Here is a 20,353-nt window from a genome sequence, read left to right on the forward strand (position 1 = left end):
CACAAACACGTCTCGAACTGATACATTTCCAAAAACATGCCTTCGAAACACTTTCACGAAAGTAATTCCCAGGAGTGCTCCCAAAAATATAAGTTCCTTTGCGCGCAGCCGATGGGAAACTAGTGCCTTGGAGCTGTCAAACGCTCTAGGTCTTAATTGGTTTTCACGTGACAACTGTAGATTTCCATCGTGTTGTCTAACCGCTCGTGTGGCGAGCTGGACTGCTGACCACAGACTAAAGCGAACGCGGTGCTAATTTGAGGAGAGTATTTGAGGTGACCCGGTAAACCATCACCAATGCGTATTGATGTATTATTAAAAAATAGAATACTTGCAAATGAACACGTTCAAACAGAACTCTTCTCCTTTTTTTCAAAATTCGATTATGAAGGCCAGTAAAATAAGTTTGAATATCACGTATGAAAGCACAAAATAATCTCAGAGAAAACAAGTATTATTTACTTTAAGTTTTTTTGTTATTATATTAAAAAAAAAAAAATTGAAGCACAAGTATGTTAATGACAGTTACCTCAATACAAATAAAATGACCTATTTAGACAAACTACAAGAAACTTTTTTCCTTCTTGAGGAATAGTCGTGTCATTTCCTTGGGACTAGTTTGTATGCTTTTACAAGTACAGTTAAACTACCAACAATATATATATTTTTATTCTACTCAAAAGCTCAAAACTGCAGAACGTACAAATGACAACTATCAGAATGAAGTTTGATCTCAAATTTCTATGAGAAGACGCCAGTTTACAAGTTAACCTTGTAACATCTCTCGCACGTGAGAGGCTTTTCAGTGGATAAAATTTATAGGAAAGTCCTAAATTTACATAGTAATAAATATAATACAAAAAAAGCTGACTGCAAATAGTTCTAAGAGGCTACTCTCTCATCTCTCCATCCTCTTCCTCTTCATCTACGCCACGAACATAAAGAACATTGTTACACCTACACAAAGAAAATAAACAACAACATAATAGCAATGTATTCACCTTCAGCAAATTATAAGAGTTCCTAAGTTGTTACTCATGATTTCTTTAACCCTTTAGCTCCCACGATCTGATTGTCAATTCTCCCCTCTTGCAACTACACATTACCTTGTTAATTACTTATGAGAATTTATTGTTCGATCAAGATAACATCTTCTGCCTGATTAGTTAGTGTATTCTTATTAGCTGTAAGTTCGGATGATGTAGGGATACTCTCAGGAGAAGTTACATGTTAATCACTTCTGAGAGTTAGAGAGTTAAATATTTGGGATTGGCATCTAGCAATAATGTGGAAAATTAATAGAGAAATTTATGAAAAAAAGGACACAGTAAAAAGAGGAGAATGAACATGATAATCTTTGGACATTCTTAAAAGGATCTATTCCAAAGATAACCTTGTACTGCTAGGAAAAGACAGTGCCACTTTAACTAACATCACACCACGTGAGCACAATCTTACGGTAACAACTTACCTAATTAGAACTTCCCCTAAGTTGCCTGTCAATGCACCATCTATAAACTCTTCTGTATTAGCAAGCTGTAAAAACAAAAAACACATTTTCACCATTGTATATGATACAAATTACACTACAGTACATGAACATGCACAAGCATGTGCTTAACCCTTTAACTCCCAGATCAAGTTTGTAATTCTTTTCACTGCCAACCACACAATTCTTATCACGTTAGTTCAGAGAATTTAGTATTAGATCAACTAATTATCCACAAATTCATATTTTTCTTTATTCTCATCAGCTAGCTGGTTGATGTTGTATTGATAATGTAAGGAGAAATTCTGTGTTGGTCACTCATGGGAGTTAAAGGGTTAAAGCAAATTTGCTCACAGCCCATGTAAGTGGAAGCATTGAAGAAGTAGATTACACGTGCTTACAAATCCCTCAAAGTGGTTATTTGCATTATAACAAAGTTGGGACCATGAATGGCAGTTTGCGTTCTGGACCTCTCAAGAAAGTCAAATTGAGGCACCCTGTCTTATTTAAAACCAGGTAAGGTCAGGCTTATAGGTAGCAGTATAACATAAAAGAGAGAGAAAAATTATGCTGTGTGTCTTACTAGTTAAGGTAATAGTAAAGTAAGGGGAAAGGGGATATTACAAAACTGTATTTATAAACATCTTGATGCTATGGGAAATCATCATGGATTCTGCCAAAACATTTGAAATAACAATTACTCTTGGTGTTTTGTTTATTTGAAATATCTTTGACTAGAAGTGAGAGAAGCTCACTGTCTTTGACAAAAAGTTTCCTGATTGCTCATACTTCCAAACATCTTTTTTTTTTTTAACAATTTCTCTTTTGCAGAATTTAACATTTGTTTCTTTTTGTCAGGCAAGGGCAAAGTGAAACAGTTCAGCTTGTAACTGAAAGGCATGGCTAAACTGTACCAATGGGAAGCTTTGTTCATATGCAAACAGAGTTTCCAAAAGATCAATGGTCTTTAGCAGCCATTATTTATATTTCCCCAACCTTCCCCCTCTCCTTCTTAAAGACTGTTACTCACCTCCCCCAACCCTAACCTAACCCCTCCCCCCCTCTTGCTAAAAGCTTCTTTCTGTCCCCAGCTTTTTGGTCCTATAAAATCAAAGCTGGCTGCTAAGCTTTGAAGATAATACGAGATTCTCCTGCCAAAATCAAGCTTACCATAAATAAGCACCCACCTAAATATACCATGTTTTCTCCAACCAGCATTTTTTTTTAAGCCCATAAAAACAAGTCTAGTTGGTGAAAAACTGAAGATTTCGCAGAAGATAAACTTACCTGAACATTCATGTATCCATCCACAGACACAAGGTAACCCTTGTATTCCATCCCCCATTTTAGTTTCACGATAACTGGCTTGCCAGTGAGCCCGTTAAGGAAGGGCTTGGGGTTTAAGGGCATAGTCTGAGTAGGTAATTTAATGAAAAGTCAGTTCTTTTACAATAAATACTTCGATCGTGCAGTCTGATCTTCTGATGAGAGTTGCTATAGGAAGGACTGTTGTCTGTGATGGCGACTGACAATTCAACGACCACGATTGTCACTTAACACTGATAATAACAAAGCCTAAGGTTGCCTAGAAATCAGTCACTAATACCCATAACAAGGACTTCTCTTACAGAGATGATCAAACAATACAATAAAATGTTAATCCTGGGTTCAAACCAATTCTGTGTTGTAATCAATGATGTTCAAACAGCATTTTACACCAGATTTAAGTAGATTTGGTATTTTTTAATAACAAGTCAAATCGTCAAAGTGATGAGAACAACCAAGTTAATGTAAATTTCTTTACTTATTCACTATCCTTGTAGATCTCTGTTTTTCTTTATTTGCGTTTCAGTAATTCTTAGGGAATTACGACCTGTAAATTTCAGTTAAGACCACAGGCATTTCACCATAAGGTAGTGAGTGACATATCCATGATATACATATAAGCACTTAATAATTCGTTAGAACGGTAGTCCTTAAAGTTTTAATGCGAGAGTGAAATCAAGACTGGTTATCTGTTACCACAAGAGTTTAATCTGGTTTAGGTGAATAAACCTTGTGTCCCCACTGTGAAAACCTTCAGTCTAGCCACCTAACACTTAGAAAGAGTAACCACAGCGTGGAACAACCTAACTAGGAAGCGATCTAGCCGTGTAATGTGATGTGCTATCTTAGCATGCATCTGTATGCTATGTACAGGAAACACCACGAGACTCCGAGACTATGCCGATTTTAAATCGTGCAGAGTTCGAAATAGCTAATCAGTTCAACGAAAAATAACCAAAAATAGCTTACTAACCGCCATGATGGAAGATTTGAGACAACCTGGTGCTGTTAAAAACGACAAAAATAGTGTAGTCAAACTCCAGCAAAAGCCACGCGCTTCTTTCTTCGTTGTCAACGTTGAGAAACGTATCGGTCAGCGGTCAGGACATAGACGAGTGAGGCACTGTGGGTAGTCGGCGCCTGGTTCCAGTCCATGTTCTTTGAATCGGTAATTATTTCACGCTTGGTAAGTATTCTTGTAATCTATTATTAATAATATTGTTATTTGTTTTCCAGAGATCAACAGCTATTGCAGTTAGTTGCAAAGTATAGATCTAAAAGTTATGATATGGCTAATTAAAACTGGCATTCTAAGCTTTTGACCTGCCAATTTTTTTGGCAGAATCTCCTCGATAATTTTTACGTAACTATGTTTTTTTCCGGTTGCTATCTTTTGATTAGTGCAAAACTTTTAAACAATCTTATTGTTAGATTTGGTCATACCGTTCGGTTTCATAATCAATCAGTTAAAGCTAATTAAGCTAATTAAGTTTCTGACTCTGTGCCGCACCTATCTTCGAATTCATACACAAAAAATTAGAATGAAAATGTATGGAATCCTCGAGTAGATATGTTCATGATAACGCAGCAAATATCTTTCATGAAGGGAATAATTGTATTATTTCTTATCCAAGTATCATTCTGTCTCGTTGAATTATCGTCACAGCGACAGGGTTGCGTTAAGATTGGAAATTTCAAAACTTACGCTACAGGTAGGTGTTTTGACTTAACTTATCTCTGTAGAAGAAATATACGATTTCCAAATCGTATTCTTTTTAAATTAAGGTGGTATTCGCAAGCACCAGGGTCAAACGAGCCAGCACTATCTGATATTTTACGGTGCTGCAGGGGAGTTTCCCCCTGATTTATGAGAGGTATGTAGGGAATGAATATCAAGAAATACACGAAGGAAAAGAAGAAGAAAGAAAAGTAGGCCAAGAAGAGACAAGAACTTCCTGAAAAAAGGAACTGCTATTTTGGCTTGAGTTATAGAATTCTTTGGAAAGGCCTCCGACAACCTAAAGAAAGCTTTGCCATGTCCTTTATATGTGCGTTCTAAAAAAATGTATTAAAACAAGGAGTAAGCGAAACTAAAAGATTTATTTTGGAGGTGATTGACTTAATGTGTCAGACTCCCGTAACCTTCATTATTAGTGTGATGCCCCGATTACAGCAGCAAACCATCATATTTAGTTAAACCAGGTTTAACTGGAAAAAAAAAATCAGCACCAGAAAATCGAAGGATTAAACTTAACATAGGGTTTTTATGTAATCTTTGACTTTCATTTTCATCGTGCTAAATTTTAAGTCAACAAACATAGGCTTAGGCGGGTTCCATGGAGAAAAAAAATTTCGGCTTAAAACTTGTTTCGTATAAGTCAGATTTGATGTTACAGTGTACGTTCGCTTCGAGATTGTACGAATGAGGTGAATATCTCCTGGAAGAATATGAAGCTTTGATGCCTTAATCGTCAGCTGGCCCCCTAATGGCGACATCTGATCGAAACTGATCACATCATTAACAGCATTACTCAAAACAAACTTTTTCAAATTGGAACAGGCAGCTGTTTCGGTGCGCGTAGAAAATTCGCGTGAAAACTGTCAGTTCGAAAGAGAGAGAGGGAGATCTTTTGCCTTCAGTGTGAGTGTGAACGGAATCCTGGATACATGCTAAAAAATTGCCGAAAGAGTTGTAATACTTGTATAGGTAAGCGTGCATGCGAATAATCATTGCGTTTTAAAAATGATTGAAAAAAACATGGTCGAGAAAACAGGAATTGAAGAGTATTTTTGCTGAACGTCTTTCGATGTGGCGTTCAGCTTCGTCAGCCGACTATATGAATAAAAAAGATTAAAACTGTTTGAGTATAGGACAACCTGGAGATGCATACATAATTGATTCTAACCGTTACCTACACATATAAATAAAAACCGATGGCATATAGATAGAAATAGGCGGTTATTGACATGACGTCCAACACAAAACTGCGGTTTTTACGCAAGCAGTGGGCCTCAGGGATTCTTTATAAGAGGACTGATTTAATGAGATAAAATTTCCTTCCACTACGAGCTTTCGGCTCTCTTGACACTGTTCACAAAAAGAAATGTTCAGATGGAAGGTTCGGCTAAATTGAAGATGGCACAGAACGCGGTTTTGTTAAACAACGGCTAAACTTTGTTTACATAGCCGGCCTTAAATATTAAGTTGATGCGGTTACGTTGTTGATACAGTGTGGGCTTATCAAGGGCCGCTTGATGTGCATATATTCCTTGAGTTTAAGGCAAAATTTGAGTTTATTTTTCCTCCAGCTGAAGCTGATTACCTCAAACATCACAAAAACTAATGACGTTCAATTTTTTGTGAAACTTCTCTTTACACAAAACCACGATGGTAACGGCCATGAGGACATCACAAAGCAAAAAAAAATCTATACTAGGCAGAACAATAGTCAGAATATGCGTTTTAAAACTTTCAATATTTCTTAGCCATCCTCTACAAACAGCAACGTGAAATCACCAAAATTTGCGTCTTCTGCGAACTGAAACTGCTTCGGAAAATTGTTTTTATTTCCATTCGGAGCTCCATGCTGCTTATATACGTTATGCTAAAGTCGAGGTGGGGCGCCGTAAGAGACACTAAACACATGCGACCATTTTCGAAATTCCAACTTAAAATACGACATTCATTTTTTACTCTAAGTCTTCCATGGCATTACCGTCCTAACTGCTTTAGGTCCCTAAAGGCTAAAAATTTGCGTAGTCTGTAGTTAAAAACATTATAGTTTATATTTGGAACTCACGCTGTTCATAGTCCTTATATCGAAGTTGGGCTTTATTAAGAGATGGTAAAAACATTCAGCCATTCGCAGAATTCTAATTTAAAAATACAAATTCATTTTATAACTGGCGTAGAAAATAAAAATGAACGAAGTAATCAGGTCATATACTGTACTCGACTGAAGATTTCTGCTTTCGATATTGCTGATCATAGCAGTATGCAGGACATACGTTACATATGAATTTGACGTGATAGGCTCAATTTCCGCCCCTGTCCTGTCTTCGCGGGACGCGTGTCACATGAAAACCTGTTATGGCCCAGCTAGCTTACCATTCAAGAATCTGTGACTCAGTGATTGAGCATCATTACCAAGCTCTCAATTTACCAAGTTTCTTATTTCATTTAGGTTCTGTTCTTGTTGGTCACGTCATTTCCAGCTTCCAGGTCTCCTCTCTTTTTGACTGTGCGTTTGAGTGTCTGAAGAATGAGCTGTGCATCTCATACAACTACCAAGAGGGAAATCAAGCACTTCACGGATGTGAATTAAACAATCAAGATAAGGGAAATAAACCAGATGATTTTACAAACAAGGAGGGATTTTCTTACTATGAAAAAAGCGTGAGTAATCTGAATTTGAAGAATTTGTATAAGAATTTGTATGTCTCTTTTAATGAATGTCTTTGATGTGGACAAGGTCAGCTCATAGTCAATATCTCGTGAATGTTTATGTCACTAACTGAATATATATATATATATATATATATATATATATATATTTATATTTAAATATCTTATTTTTCATTTATTTTTATTTATTTTTATTTATTTTCTTTTATTTTTAAAATTTTTTTAAATACTATCAGATCTCTTTACATTTAGATGACAATTTTGTACTATTTTTCTACAATTAGAATTTTCTCTAACTACAACTAGATTTTATTTTTTTTGTACATATTTTAAATCCATATATTTCCCTATTTCCCTTGACATAACATAACATAACAAAACATAACAATATAACATGACATGACATAATATAACATAACATTACATAACATAACAACATAACATAACATAACATAACATAACATAGCATAACATAACACAACATAACATAACATAACATAACATAACATAACATAACATAACATAAAATAACATAACAATCATTATGATTTCAACTGACATATTTCTTTTTCCAATGACGTTAAACGAATTAATATCTTGTTCTACCTTCTTTTGGAACCCCTTACTAACGAATAAAATCATGTATGAGGAATTTCGAGGAATATTTCAATCGTCTTTAAGGAATTTCCTTGGTGTCCTTGAGAGGGACATCCCCTCAGCGTTCTTTAAGTTAGATAAACAGGCGTTAAGTGGTTGGACCATAGTTACTGTATTTTAATAAATTATAGCATAAACGATAGTGAGAGTCCCATATGTGAAAATGTTCCAAATAAGAATTAAAACCACTAACCCTTGACTTTCGTATGTCGTACAGAAAATTAGAAATCTAGTGATTCTCTACAAGCAAAAGAAAGCTACCGAGCAAAAATGTGTCAGAAAATCAATTTATTGTGGTCTTTTTCCTGATAAAGCTTAAAACCTCAGTGAATTTGTTAAAAAAAAAAAAAAAACCATCATGACGTATTGAAACCAGGAATACTTAAAGAGTCATTAAAGGGAGCATCGCCCAACAGTCTTATACCAGCAAAACAAATCTCAGTACAAACTTTTAAAATCTAAAAAATTGGATCAACTAACTCCTCAATCTTATTCCTATTTGTTGCATTGGACCCAACGATTTTTTAGGGTTCTGTTGTATGCCAGTCTTCACCTTGTCTGAATGATGGGACATGCGTGGACTCCTGTTCAAAAGAGGCTGAGTACCGGTGCATCTGTATTGACGGCAGAGTCGGAGAAAACTGCCAGAGTTGGAGCGGTAAGTAAACAAAGGAAGCCAGGTTGGGGAGGGAAAGGAGGGGTGACGGAGTCCGAAAATACTGACAGGGGAGGGGTGAATGCCCTGTTTCTTCCATAACTTATGGCAAAGAACTTCTCAATTGATCACCAACTGAGTAGAGGAATTAACAGTCTATGAGATCAAATTTCCGCAGGCAAGACACACAAAGTGCCGTCAATTATCGAATTCAACCGAAACATAAATAGTCACGGCATACATGAATAATTTTAAATAGAATGGAGATACACAAGATATGCACCAGACAATACCTGTAATATATCTTAAATTAAGAGAAATGGCAATAACTCGTAATATGCGCGTGCCAAAGCATTTAAAAAGGTTCCATCGGAATCTTAAAAAGTTTCCAAGAAAAATAATCCCGTTTATTGAGAGGTTATTCTATATAAATGGGATATTCTGTAGTGGAAGGGTACCACTTTAAATCAAGAGCAAACAACAAGGAATTTACGAATTACAAAGAACTAAATTATCAAACAATATTGAACTAATCCTTCAAAATATTTCTATCGTTAATTCAAAAGAAAAGGTAGTTTATTCGACCAATCATTAACTAAAACGTTTCTTTTTCCTGCATTCTAAGCCATCAAGACATGTATTGGGTTTTGAAGACCTTTTTAATTACCATAAGAGTTGAAAGGTTGTAATTTCCTGTCTTGATTCTGTCTAAATGAGAGGGAGATTCGTCTGAAAACAAAGCGGTATATAGGAGTACATAAAGGTCTAGACCAATAGGTGGAAAAATCCAGCACACAACTTTAAAGATACTCTTTTCTGCCCCTTTATAATTAATACCTCAACCATGCATAGTGAATGGTCCAATTAGGAACATTTAGCAATATATATAATTGTCGTGCAAATTATTGACAGTTTTAAAGCTGAAACAGGGTAATTTAGCATTATCGACTGAGTTCATAGCGTAATTAACAACTATAAAGAGTTTCAAAGCTGCATTTCGAGCGTTAGCCCTTCGCGAAGGGCTAACGTTCGCAATGTCAGCTTTGAAACTCTTTGAAACTGTGGCCAATTTACGTGATTAACTCGGCTGATAAAACCAAATTACCTTGTTATACTCTCCCATCGACGCAGCACCACAGTTTCTTTAGGAACTTACCCCCGACACTGATGAAGGTTTGAAGAATCGTTTTCTACATTTGCTTTAATATTTTGTTTGTAAACTATCCTAGAAACCGCTGAAGATTACGAAGTTTTCTTCTCCCAAGAAAGCACCATAGATTACTTTGAAACTGAAATTGCTGAAAGCTTGCCGCAGTTTTCTATGAGTTTTTGGATAAATGTAAATGAATCCTCTGGCTGGAGTACCATCTTTTCTCACATAAGTCCAAATGGAAAGAGCGACTTGAAACTAAGATGTACAAAGACTATGGATAATTGTAATTTGGTACTTATCAATAATAACGGCAAGTAGGTTTGTTTCTTATTTTTGTTCGCTGGTTTGGTTTTTTTTGGCTTCTATGATAAGCAGCAGTCAGCAGGCAGTATGAATTATACAGAATAAGAAAGATGGTAAGTTGGTGAGTTCCAGGGCTCAGTTGTAAAATATCGGGGCGCAGAATCCGGAGGTTTGCGGTCGATTCGTCATGGGGACTCAGAGTTTTTTCTTCGACTCATACCCGTAACAAGACGAGAAACATCTTTCTCCTTTTCTTTACCGAGCATAAAATTTGCCATCTTTCTTATTCTATTCATAAAACATAACACTATCGAGTTTGCTTATCTTAGCAGTATGCAGGACGCGTAATGGGCCTTGCTCACCTGAGGTTCTCTTTGGCTCTGTGGTAGAGCTTCGGAGCTCGGAATCCGAAAGTCTGAGGCTCGATTCCTCATCGGGACTCAGAATTTTTTTTTTGTCTTACGCTCGTGACGAGTCGGAAAACATCTTTCTCTAAGTGTAAAGTCAGCAAAGAGCTGTAGGTAGCTGTGAGTAATACGCGTTAAAAAATGCGTCGTTTGGTGGGAGCGATTGGCATGTGGCGGTCAGCAGCTAGCAGTCAGCCATCTACTGCCAGCCGTCAGCAGTCGCCTTGAAGCAACCATGAGCATTCACTAGCCAGTACTCAGCTGTAAACAGGCGGTAAAAGTAGTCAACAATCAGCATTCAACAGTCAGCAGGTAACAGGAGGTAGGTGGCAGCTGGCAGTCGTCAGTGTGCAGTCGTTAGGTAGCAGTCGATGGACGATAGTCGACAGTCAGTGAACAGCAGAGAGCAGTCAGCTGTGAACAGTCGGCAGTCAGCATTTAGTATCCAACGGTCTGCCGTCTGCTGTCTGCAGATGGTACAAACCAGCACTTTTGATTAAATTATTTCCAATTGTGAATTAATGGTAACAAAATCCGACCAACATTTTTCTATTTCGAGGAGTTTCTCCATGCTTCCCATCAATGACGGACTATGGCACCATATTTGTGTGAGCTGGGAGAACATTGACGGTCGCTGGGATTTTCTCGTCGATGGAGTTCTCATCTCTTACGAAGGCGCTTGGGGCAAGTCCCAAACCATTAGCCCTGGGAAACTAGTTGTCGGTCAGCATCAGAAGGAGTATGGCGGGGGATATCTTATAGAGGAATCATTTATTGGAAAAATAGCGTCCTTTAACATGTGGGACAGAAAAATGAACAACAATGATTTGGAGAAAAAGTCGACGTCATGCAATCAAGAATTAGGGAATGTAATAGACTGGAGAATGTTTCGACATGGTATTCATGGGAGTGCTACAATCATCTCACTTCAAAGCAGTTTTTGCAATGGTTAGTCGTTGTTCTATTTTAATCCTATGTTGTGTTGACGTGTTTCTCAGCTTTCTGATCTTTTAGTCTTAATTCCACCTTGTTTCACGTCGTATGCAGCGTTACTGGTAAATCCGTGGAGTGTTGTAACCCAATGATATTCCTACCAGATTAAGGTTGTAGCAATGATTTGACAGTCATATTGATTTTAGAAAACTTGTTGAATGAACTAGCTTTTTGATTTTATTTCAGTTAATGAAAGTCAATTCGTATTGGATTTCCCTGAACGAAAAATTAGCAACTTCATAGACGCCGGCACGTTGCCGTTTTTGACAAAGTTTACTGTTTCCTTTTGGATGAAGCGAAGCTATGACGGTGGTGTGGCTCAAGCAATTTTTTCGTACTCGACGGCAGACATTTTACAAGCACTCTTCCTTTATCGAGGTCACACACAAGGAGCACTGAACTTACGTATTATGACTCTAAATAGGTATGTAGTTAATACTTTAAGAGTTTCTGTTTTTTGAGAAACTAGTTAGTTTAGTGTTACTTCGGTTGTTAAGGTGATCATTCATCCATGTGCTCGTCTGTTTGTCTATCTTGTTGTCTCTCTGTTCGTCTTTCTGTTCGCCGGTCTGTCCGCCCTTTCAGTTTGTCTTCCCTGCCTTTCGTTCGTCAGTTCGTCTGTCCGACTGTCTGTCTGTCTGCCCTACCGTCTGTCTGTCTATCTGTCTGTCTGTCTGTCCGTCCGTCTGTTCGTCTCTCTTTCGGTCTCCCTATCTGTCTATTTGTCTGTCTATCGATCTTTCGAAATGTGTGTCTGTATGTTAGGCTGCCTGCATGTCAATGTCCCACCAAAAGCGTAGGTCCATTTTCTTCTTATAAAACACATGCAACCCACAATTCCTGTATTCGTTCTGACGATGAGCTTATGTTCGGCATGTCAATTTATGAAAACTTTACGGTTGCCAATTTACATTATCAAATCAGCTGATGAAACCAAATCATCTTATAAACCCCCACCCCCCCTCCCTCTTATCACCTTTTAATCAGTCAGTCTGTCTGTCTTGTCCCAACTGTCTCTTTGTTTGTCAACCCAGAACGAACGAACGTGATTTGAACTCAAATGTAATTTTTTCTTTTTAGTGAATCCCCTTACGGCCACAAGATACCATTAACAGTCGATGATCTTTGGCATCACATAGGTATCACATGGACAAACGAGGACGGTAAACTGCAGTTTTTCCAGGATGGTATCTTGACAAGCGCCCTATCACAACACAAAGTCGGCGTTGGCATCCCTGGCGGGGGAAGTATACGCATCGGGCAGCGCCTGAAATCGATAAACGGAGACTATGAACCTGAATACAGCTTCCGTGGGAAGCTGGCAAAATTTAACTTGTGGAGTAGAGTGCTCAATGAGAATGTGATAGTTGCATTATTTAGAAGTCCAGGTGCAGAGATTGGGGACCTAATCTCTTGGAGAAACATACGAAATGCACCGATTCATGGCAACATATCAGTTGAAAACGTGTCCACCATTCCGTTCACAGGTAAGATCGCCCTAATTGAACGAGAACGTCAATATTTGTAAACTGTTAATCTAGTTTTACAGAGACTTTGGGGGAAACAGTTAGTTAGAGTACTCTTTGAGGCCTGCCCTCTGTTGGGTAACAAATGGAATATTAAATTCTGGAGAGTAAACTTTTATAACATGTCTGCGATTTAAGAGCTCCTCAGTGCTTTAGACATCTCCTTTTATGCTCATTGACGGCGTGCAAATGATGACAGGATTTATGCTTTCCAGTTTAGGCCGTAACTATAGACGTAGGTAAGGTCTCGCGGCAAATTGCCTATATCTATGTGCTTGTTTGTCTGTCTGTCTGTCTTTCTCTCTGACGATCTGTTTGTTTGTATGGCTGTCTTTCTGTCTGTCTGCCTATCTTTCTGTTTGTCCGTCTGTCTGTCTATCTGTCTGTCTATCTTTATGTCTGTCCGTCTGTCTGTCTATCTGTCTATCTTTCTGTCTATCTTTCTGTCTGTCTATCTGTCTATCTTTCTGTCTATCTTTCTGTCTGTCTATCTGTCTCTCTGTCTATCAACTGATTTCCTTACTAATTTCTGTTGGTTTTAAATTTCTTTTAGTTTTAGAAAAAGGGAGTGATTTTGATTTGGTATTTCAATCTAAGTCCACTGCTAACTATGCAGAGTACGCTTCCACGCTGTCGTTAACTGAATTGACTACCTGTGCCTGGGGAAAGCTGTCAAGTTCTGCTACGGGGTACAGTTATTTCTTCAGCTTTGCCACCAGGTCCAAAAATGAAGGCATTGTCTTGGGCTATCACGTTGGAGATAAGAGAATCATTACTAACATCTTGTCAACTGGTTGGAAGTAAGTGACAGTGGGTCCACTATTAAAAAACTGAATCAGCAATATATCAATGTAGTTATAACGCCCTTTGTCCCAATCCTCTTTTTTAACCTAAGTCTCCTTTCCATCAATTAGCATTCTTGATCGAGGCAATGGGGTAGAAGAAAGTTTATTTTGGAAATCAATCAATTTAGTCGCATGAAGTGAACTGAAGTATTGCTACTATCCCATGAATGCGAAGCTAATCCGCCTCAGGGTAGCCCAAACCCACTCCACCCCTCCCCTCCCCTCCACCAGCAACTCGTCAGGTATCCCAGACAGTTTTCTGTTTCCCATTAGGTAGAAGCACTGCTTAGGGAAAGTAACTCTAAGTCTGCTGCCTGGAGAGACTTCTGGTGACAACGCAATCAAACATTTTTTCAATTTTTTTTTAATGAATCTGATGAGGAAACAAAAATAGTCGCCATAGGAAGCATCATTTACTCAGACTCACGAACCTGTCATAACTTATCTCCTGGGGGGGGGGGGGTGGGGGAAAGGGGGCTGGAGAATTTTGACTATGTCACGATAGAATTTTTTACTTGATTTCTCTCACCCCCTTGTAACTCTCTGTAACATTGCATGATTTCCCCGTTCCCCCTCATTGGCTATTAATCGATGACTGATTTTCCACGCCCCCCCCCTCCCCTCCGTTCCCCCTGAATATCATTTGTCATGTGATTCCATCCCACAATCCTCTGCCTATGACAGAAATAAATTCCTTTTCTTATCCTCTTCATTTAGATCTGCTACATTAAGAAGTCCGTTGCATGACAATGTCTGGCACCATGTTTGCATGACATGGACAAATTTGGATGGAACGAGATGTGTTTTTTCTGACGGAATCAAGATCGAGTGCTTTACTGGCTATGCCACCGGTGAAACTGTTGAAGGAAATGGGAACTTCATTCTCGGCCAAGAGCAGGACTCTTTCGGTACTCCAGCTTTTCTCTCGTAATCACTTTATTATGACCTCGGCATTGTACTCATAGGCATGGCATCGAGTTATTGTGTCGTGGGTGATAGACTAAAGCAATCAGAATTGAAAAATCCTATTTTTTTTTCTTCTTTCTTCTTAAAGGAGGATCCTTTCAAGAATATCAGTCTTTTGAAGGAAGGATTAGCGGAGTAAATGTTTGGAGCTTTGTGATGACTGACGTCAAGATAGCAGAGATGTCCACAGGGTGTGGATCATCCGGGATTGGAGATGCAGTTGCTTGGTATAATTTCAAGAGCAACCTTTATGGAAATATAGATGTCGTTACTCCTTCAACTTGTTCATTGTCAGGTAGGAATGAGTCTGAGTCTCGGCTCCAAGTGCCTCTTTATGTTCGCCTGTTTGGTTTGCAAACTAGGCTGACTCACCATGAAAGGAACCCTTTTAAAGTAAAAAGTTTGTAAGCGTTTATGAGAAGGAAGTTTATTCAAGTCGGGGTCAGCCTCTTTTGCCGAGTAAGACTCGTCAAGATCCGATTTGATCCGACTGGAAAGGTTGAAATTTCTTCAATTGTTTCATATTAACACTGATTGATACAAATAATCACGTTTGTTCTTTTTTCTTTCTTTCTTTTCTTTCTTTCTTTCTTTTCTTTTCTTAAACAGTGATTTAAACTGATGATTTTTCATTATTTATAACTGTGTTTGCTAAAGATTCTTGTCTCTTTTTTCCAGCCAAAGAGAGTGATTTTGATTTGAAATTCAATTCCAAATCAACTGCAAACTATGCTGAGTACACTTCAATGCCGTCACTTACGGCATTGACTGCCTGTGTTTGGGGAATGTTTTCGAGTTCTGCCAAAAACATCCACTATTTTTTCACCTATTCAGCCAGCTCTGCAAACAATGAAGCCCTCACACTGGGCTATGTAACTTCAGAAGCGAAGCTATGGACCAGAATCGCCACAGGCGGTTGGAAGTAAGTAACAAATGATAAACGTCACACAGGAGTCTTGATCATACTTAACATCCAAAACAGTTAGTGAAAGGATGACGCATACGGTAACGGTAAAAGGGAACAAAAACTGATTCTGATTGTGGTCACTCTTCCAATGCCCCTTATTAAACACGTTCAATGTATCGATGTTATTAATTTTTTTTTTTTTTTTAAAAGCTAAGGTGATATTTGCTTGTCGAGAGTAAGGTAGTTTCATGAAAAGGAATAAGCGAGTAATTCCGTAGTCTACAATAACAGTTGATTGGCTTGAGTTCTCAAACACTCAACTTAGTGGGTTAATCAGATACTTTAGCTCAAATGTTATCATTTTGTCTGCGGTTCTAATCCACGAGTCACAGATCACAAGTCACGGCTGAAAGGTTCAAAAATTTCTCGCTGGCTAAAAGCAGAAGGCCCTGTGTTTTGTTTCTGCTATTGTATTACAGCCTTAAATCTATTAAAGTCTTAAATCTCTCATAGCTTGTTTTCCTAAGCTTGAGGACGCGTTCCTTAGTTTAACCCCTGATATCACTGTCATTCAAATTTATCCAAGCCTAAATGTCTTCCATACTTATCCTCAGATTGCTTGTAGTCACCCTGACGAAATGAGCCGACAACCTGTTTGTATTGATAGTTATTAGTTACGGATCATATTTTTCATGGGTAACAATGCGAAAGAGTGGGCACCAAAACTTCCATGGGAATAAAATTCAGTAGGGTGAAGAGTTTTGTCGGTGTATTTTGAGTAAAGTCCTTTGTACACTGCATGCATCTTAATAAATGGATTGGAAACGCTCGAAGGTTATTAAAGAGACAACCGGAAATCTGGAGGAATATAGTGTACATGAAGCAAAATAGTTAACTGATTTCCCGACACAACCTACTCATCTTTCGAGTGTCGAATTTTTTTTATAAGTATTAAAGAAACTGGTAGACTCTTCAGGAGTAGCTAAGCTTGAAATGGTTGTCACCAGTTCGAAATATGATAAGTTATATGAAGATTGATGGTACATTTGAGCGTTAATAATTCTGTTCCCCGTGTTCCTTGTTTAGAGAAACATTTTTAAGTAATCCTTTGCACGACAATGGCTGGCATCATGTTTGCATGACCTGGAAAAACTCAAATGGAAAGTTTTGGGTGTATCACAATGGCGTTTCTGTCAGGTGCAACGATAATTACGCAACCGGACTGATTGTCGACGGGAATGGGAAGTTCATTCTTGGCCAAGAGCAAGATTCTCATGGTATTTCAGCTTTTCTTTCTTATGATTGTGTCAATAAAATCTAACTTGCCGTACATGTGTTCAGTAATAGATCACAGATGACGTTAAAATGTGGCTATTGCAAGAGCAAAAAAGTGTATCACTGATGAATGAATGAACAGAAGTTTTTGCTGGTAACGTCATATTTGCGTTTGTCCTCTAAGAACCAATCAAAATGTATGTTTAATTCAACTCACGACATTTTATGTTTTGTTCACTCTCAAGGCGGTTCCTTTGAAACTGCTGAGTCTTTTGAAGGGACGATGAGTAGGGTGAATGTATGGAGCTTTGCGCAATCTGGTGAACAGATAAAAGAGATGTACAGAGGGTGTGGAGCATGGAATGGAGATGCAGTTGCTTGGTATAATTTTAGGAAGAACTTTTATGGAAATATAGAAGTTGTCACGCCCTCGTCATGTTCATTGGCAGGTGGGAATGAGATCTGCGTGATAGTTCTACAAAGCGATTAATTTTTTCATTTTTTTTTAATAATATTTTAACTGTAAACCAACAGAGACTAAGGTTGTACGGTTCACTTTGGACTGTGATAGCAAAAATTAGGGGGAAGGCATCAATTATACGACATCTAGAGGGCAGTAGATTGGTATCAAAACATGGTGGTAAGAATTCAATTTAAAAACAAGTAAAGAGCTTGAAGTGTGCGAATTTGCAAGTGATCTAGTCACTAACGGCTGTAGAATTGCAGCTAATTGGTTGAGAAGGTCGCCTGAGTTTCCAATCAAAAGACGAAGTGAATTAACCCAATGTGATCTCAGATTTCTCTCGACGTACTCTTAAGGGTACGCAAAATCTTTAAAATGATGTGGTATTTCTTTTTTTAGACGCTGTAATACAGGCAAAAAGGGATCAACTCTGTAACGAAAGATATCCCAGTAACCCGGAAAGTGCATGTGGTACGACCCTAATGGCCTTATTTGACAGAAAATTTAATCAAGTTGGAAAAGTGTGGCGCTGTTTTTATGACGTGGCGCTCACGCAAGACCCAGATTCAAAGATGTACGTTTATGACACAGAGAAAAGTTCGACCTGCTTGCACTCTGTGACTGTAGACCTGTTGGCCATAACTGTGTAGCTATTACCGACAAGTACTCCCGAAGCGTTTTTGCTTAGGTTGTTATTTTTGCCACTTCGACAAACTCCCAATACTTTGGTCTGCACTGGGATGCAGTGCTACCCCCTTATTTGAGTTGTACAGAAAGTATTTTGTCAATGTTTTCCCACTAGCAAAAACTTAGATGGCAGGAAAGTTCTTTGATTTGACCAGGATCTCGGTTACCTGCCCCACTGAACTATTGTAACAACAGCTTTGTGGACTAGCTTGAGAGTAGATACCATCATCACATAGCAAGATATCATAAACTGCAGTTTAAAATATCTCTTGCACTTAGTGATTAATAAATGATTCACCCCACATAAGATCAGCATGCTTATGTCGAATTACGAATGAAAGATTTCGCAAAAGCCTGGACGAGTGAAGCGGTACTGTTCCTTGGGATTCAGTCGACGGAAACATTTATGATGTTTCATCATTGCAGTTGCGAATCTAGGAATTTTATAGACGATTTTTGCAATGAGCAAGGTATTGCTATTTCCTGTGGCTGGAGATTTTCATGATATACTAGTAAGGAATTTTTAGTGGTAGATCACAGTATTATGGCATCACCCAAACACTATGTGTAGTTTAACAAGCAAAATTTAATTCTCCAAGTTAGGAAAAGTTTACAAATTTTCAGCACGATGAATCGGTTTAATAATTAGATAATATAATTAAAGGAAAAGCAGAGCTGCCCTAAAGCCACTCGATCCCCTATAGGCGGCGGACATAATGATGTGTTCAGTGAATTTTTATGAACCACCCTATTATGCATAGAGGGATGTATATAGCTTATATTAGTCGTTTCACGAGCGATGGAGAAAGCAAAAAATGAGTCCCCATGTCAGAAGAGTCGATCACGGATACTTTGGGCAATGTGAACACTGCAAAGAGATTTGCTTGAGTCAAAGAATTAAACAAAAGCAAATTTGAAAATTTAAGGTGGAGTTAATATATAGCTCGATGTACGTCTAATGAGCCTCCTTTCCCTCCTCCCATCCCCCCCTCCCTTACGTTTCAAAACGCAACGCAACCTTCTCGCGTTTTCTATGTATTTACGTGTGCAGCATACTCTTGTTTTTCCGTAGTCGAAGACAATTTACAATTAACAATCAACAGTTTGAGACTCTGTAGGGTTTGTTCAATGAATTCGTCCACTTTTATATCTCACATCCAGCACTCAATAAAATACAGTCAAGTTATCTTCCAGAATACACGTCAATTTAATTAGCGTGCTGCAAATGTTGATTTAATTGATGTGTTTTGTCAGATTGAGTCTTTTCCATTATAACCAAGCTATCTACTCCGTGTGAACTGCCCAAAGTTTTACGTGCATAGTTGAGCAATCTCCCTCCTTCATCTCACCCTGGAACACCCCCTTGGTAGAAATTGGTTCCTCTCGCCAACTTCCCACCGCCTTAAAAAATCCAACATGGCGGCCGAAAATTTTCCAGAGTTTGCCCACTGTCAACGGACTTACAGTGCAAGCTAAATGTTCCATTAAGAACTGACCAACAAGGTTTGGTTTCCCTCATCTTTCTATTTTTCCCCCGATATTCATGATAAACAATCCCATCGAGCTTTGTAAAAGTAATCTCCGGTTTAGTTATACATGTGTCCGGGACTGGTTATCTTAGGGTGTAAACGACACATGCAAGTTTAAATTTGATGGACGAGGCTGCTCTTACTTAAAATTCTATTTCAATGTGATGGGAATACTGCAACAGAGAAAACCTGCCCGGCCTGAAAAGAAATCTAAACAAGGTTTATTTCTGGAGGAAAATGAAAAGCAAGACGACCGTCGAGGTATGTAAACGTGATAAGTAACTTTAAAGTCGGCCGAAGTTGTACGAGTTCGTCATTTGCAATCCGTACGGCTCTTTTGTATCACTGATCTCCCCCAGCAAGCTGTTATTTTATCTATTCACAGGCGAATTTTCCTCAACATCCTCTCTGACCAAAATTGCGAAACAGCGTCCTAAAAAGCAAAGTAGTTGGGCCAAGATTTGTAGTATCATACAAAGTTAGTCTGTGAAAAGAGTCGACAACCCCATCAAATACACGTAATGCATCTCACCTCATGATTTGACCGATTTAAAATTGTGTTCTGTTAAAAATGTAGGATGAATTTTGAAAATATTTGGAACCACAGAAAACCTGCACAATGTCTATCATACCGGCCGGTTATCAAGGACACGTTCTGATTTATGACATAAGCTAAACGCGAATGTCTCTTTTATATCATTACATCGTCAAAATACTTTTAAAGGTGTGAAAACCATTTTTATTTTCTCACCAGGTGTAAGGCTACT

The 20,353-nt window shown here is 38.2% G+C and overlaps 2 protein-coding genes across 2 annotated transcripts; one reads left to right on the plus strand and one right to left on the minus strand.

The window, feature by feature from the left end:
- Positions 1–436: 436 nt before the first annotated feature.
- LOC113682973 (small nuclear ribonucleoprotein F) lies at positions 437–3,922 on the minus strand. The gene is made up of 4 exons (XM_027200169.2): positions 3,789–3,922; positions 2,777–2,902; positions 1,472–1,536; positions 437–957 (listed from the first exon to the last, which is right to left on the minus strand). Exons 1-4 carry the CDS (start codon positions 3,792–3,794, stop codon positions 891–893), a joined length of 264 nt encoding a protein of 87 aa, XP_027055970.1. The 5' UTR covers positions 3,795–3,922; the 3' UTR covers positions 437–890.
- Positions 3,923–4,355: 433 nt separating this feature from the next.
- On the plus strand, positions 4,356–19,247 carry LOC149044843 (uncharacterized). Its single transcript, XM_089207925.1, has 14 exons — positions 4,356–4,527; positions 7,000–7,211; positions 8,406–8,535; positions 9,762–9,999; positions 10,958–11,343; positions 11,575–11,812; positions 12,469–12,875; positions 13,468–13,714; positions 14,477–14,667; positions 14,814–15,020; positions 15,404–15,647; positions 16,719–16,909; positions 17,153–17,356; positions 17,770–19,247. Exons 1-14 carry the CDS (start codon positions 4,386–4,388, stop codon positions 18,018–18,020), a joined length of 3,288 nt encoding a protein of 1,095 aa, XP_089064051.1. The 5' UTR covers positions 4,356–4,385; the 3' UTR covers positions 18,021–19,247.
- The last annotated feature ends 1,106 nt before the right edge of the window (positions 19,248–20,353 follow it).

The sequence above is a fragment of the Pocillopora damicornis genome, chromosome 5 (genome assembly GCF_964200805.1).
Source record: "Pocillopora damicornis chromosome 5, jaPocDami1.2, whole genome shotgun sequence".
Taxonomy (NCBI): domain Eukaryota; kingdom Metazoa; phylum Cnidaria; class Anthozoa; order Scleractinia; family Pocilloporidae; genus Pocillopora; species Pocillopora damicornis.

Bases quoted from the DNA above. Each gene is read 5' to 3' on its own strand.
- LOC113682973 (XM_027200169.2), bottom strand. The intron at 1,537-2,776 runs GTAAGTTTATCT...TTGTTTTTACAG, and splicing joins ATGGATACATGAATGTTCAG to CTTGCTAATACAGAAGAGTT. The intron at 958-1,471 runs GTAAGTTGTTAC...TTCTTTGTGTAG, and splicing joins TTAGGGGAAGTTCTAATTAG to GTGTAACAATGTTCTTTATG.
- LOC149044843 (XM_089207925.1), top strand. From the start codon at position 4,386: ATGTTCATGATAACGCAGCAAATATCTTTCATGAAGGGAATAATTGTA. The intron at 10,000-10,957 runs GTAGGTTTGTTT...TATTTCGAGGAG, and splicing joins CTTATCAATAATAACGGCAA to TTTCTCCATGCTTCCCATCA. The intron at 17,357-17,769 runs GTGGGAATGAGA...TTCTTTTTTTAG, and splicing joins CTCGTCATGTTCATTGGCAG to ACGCTGTAATACAGGCAAAA.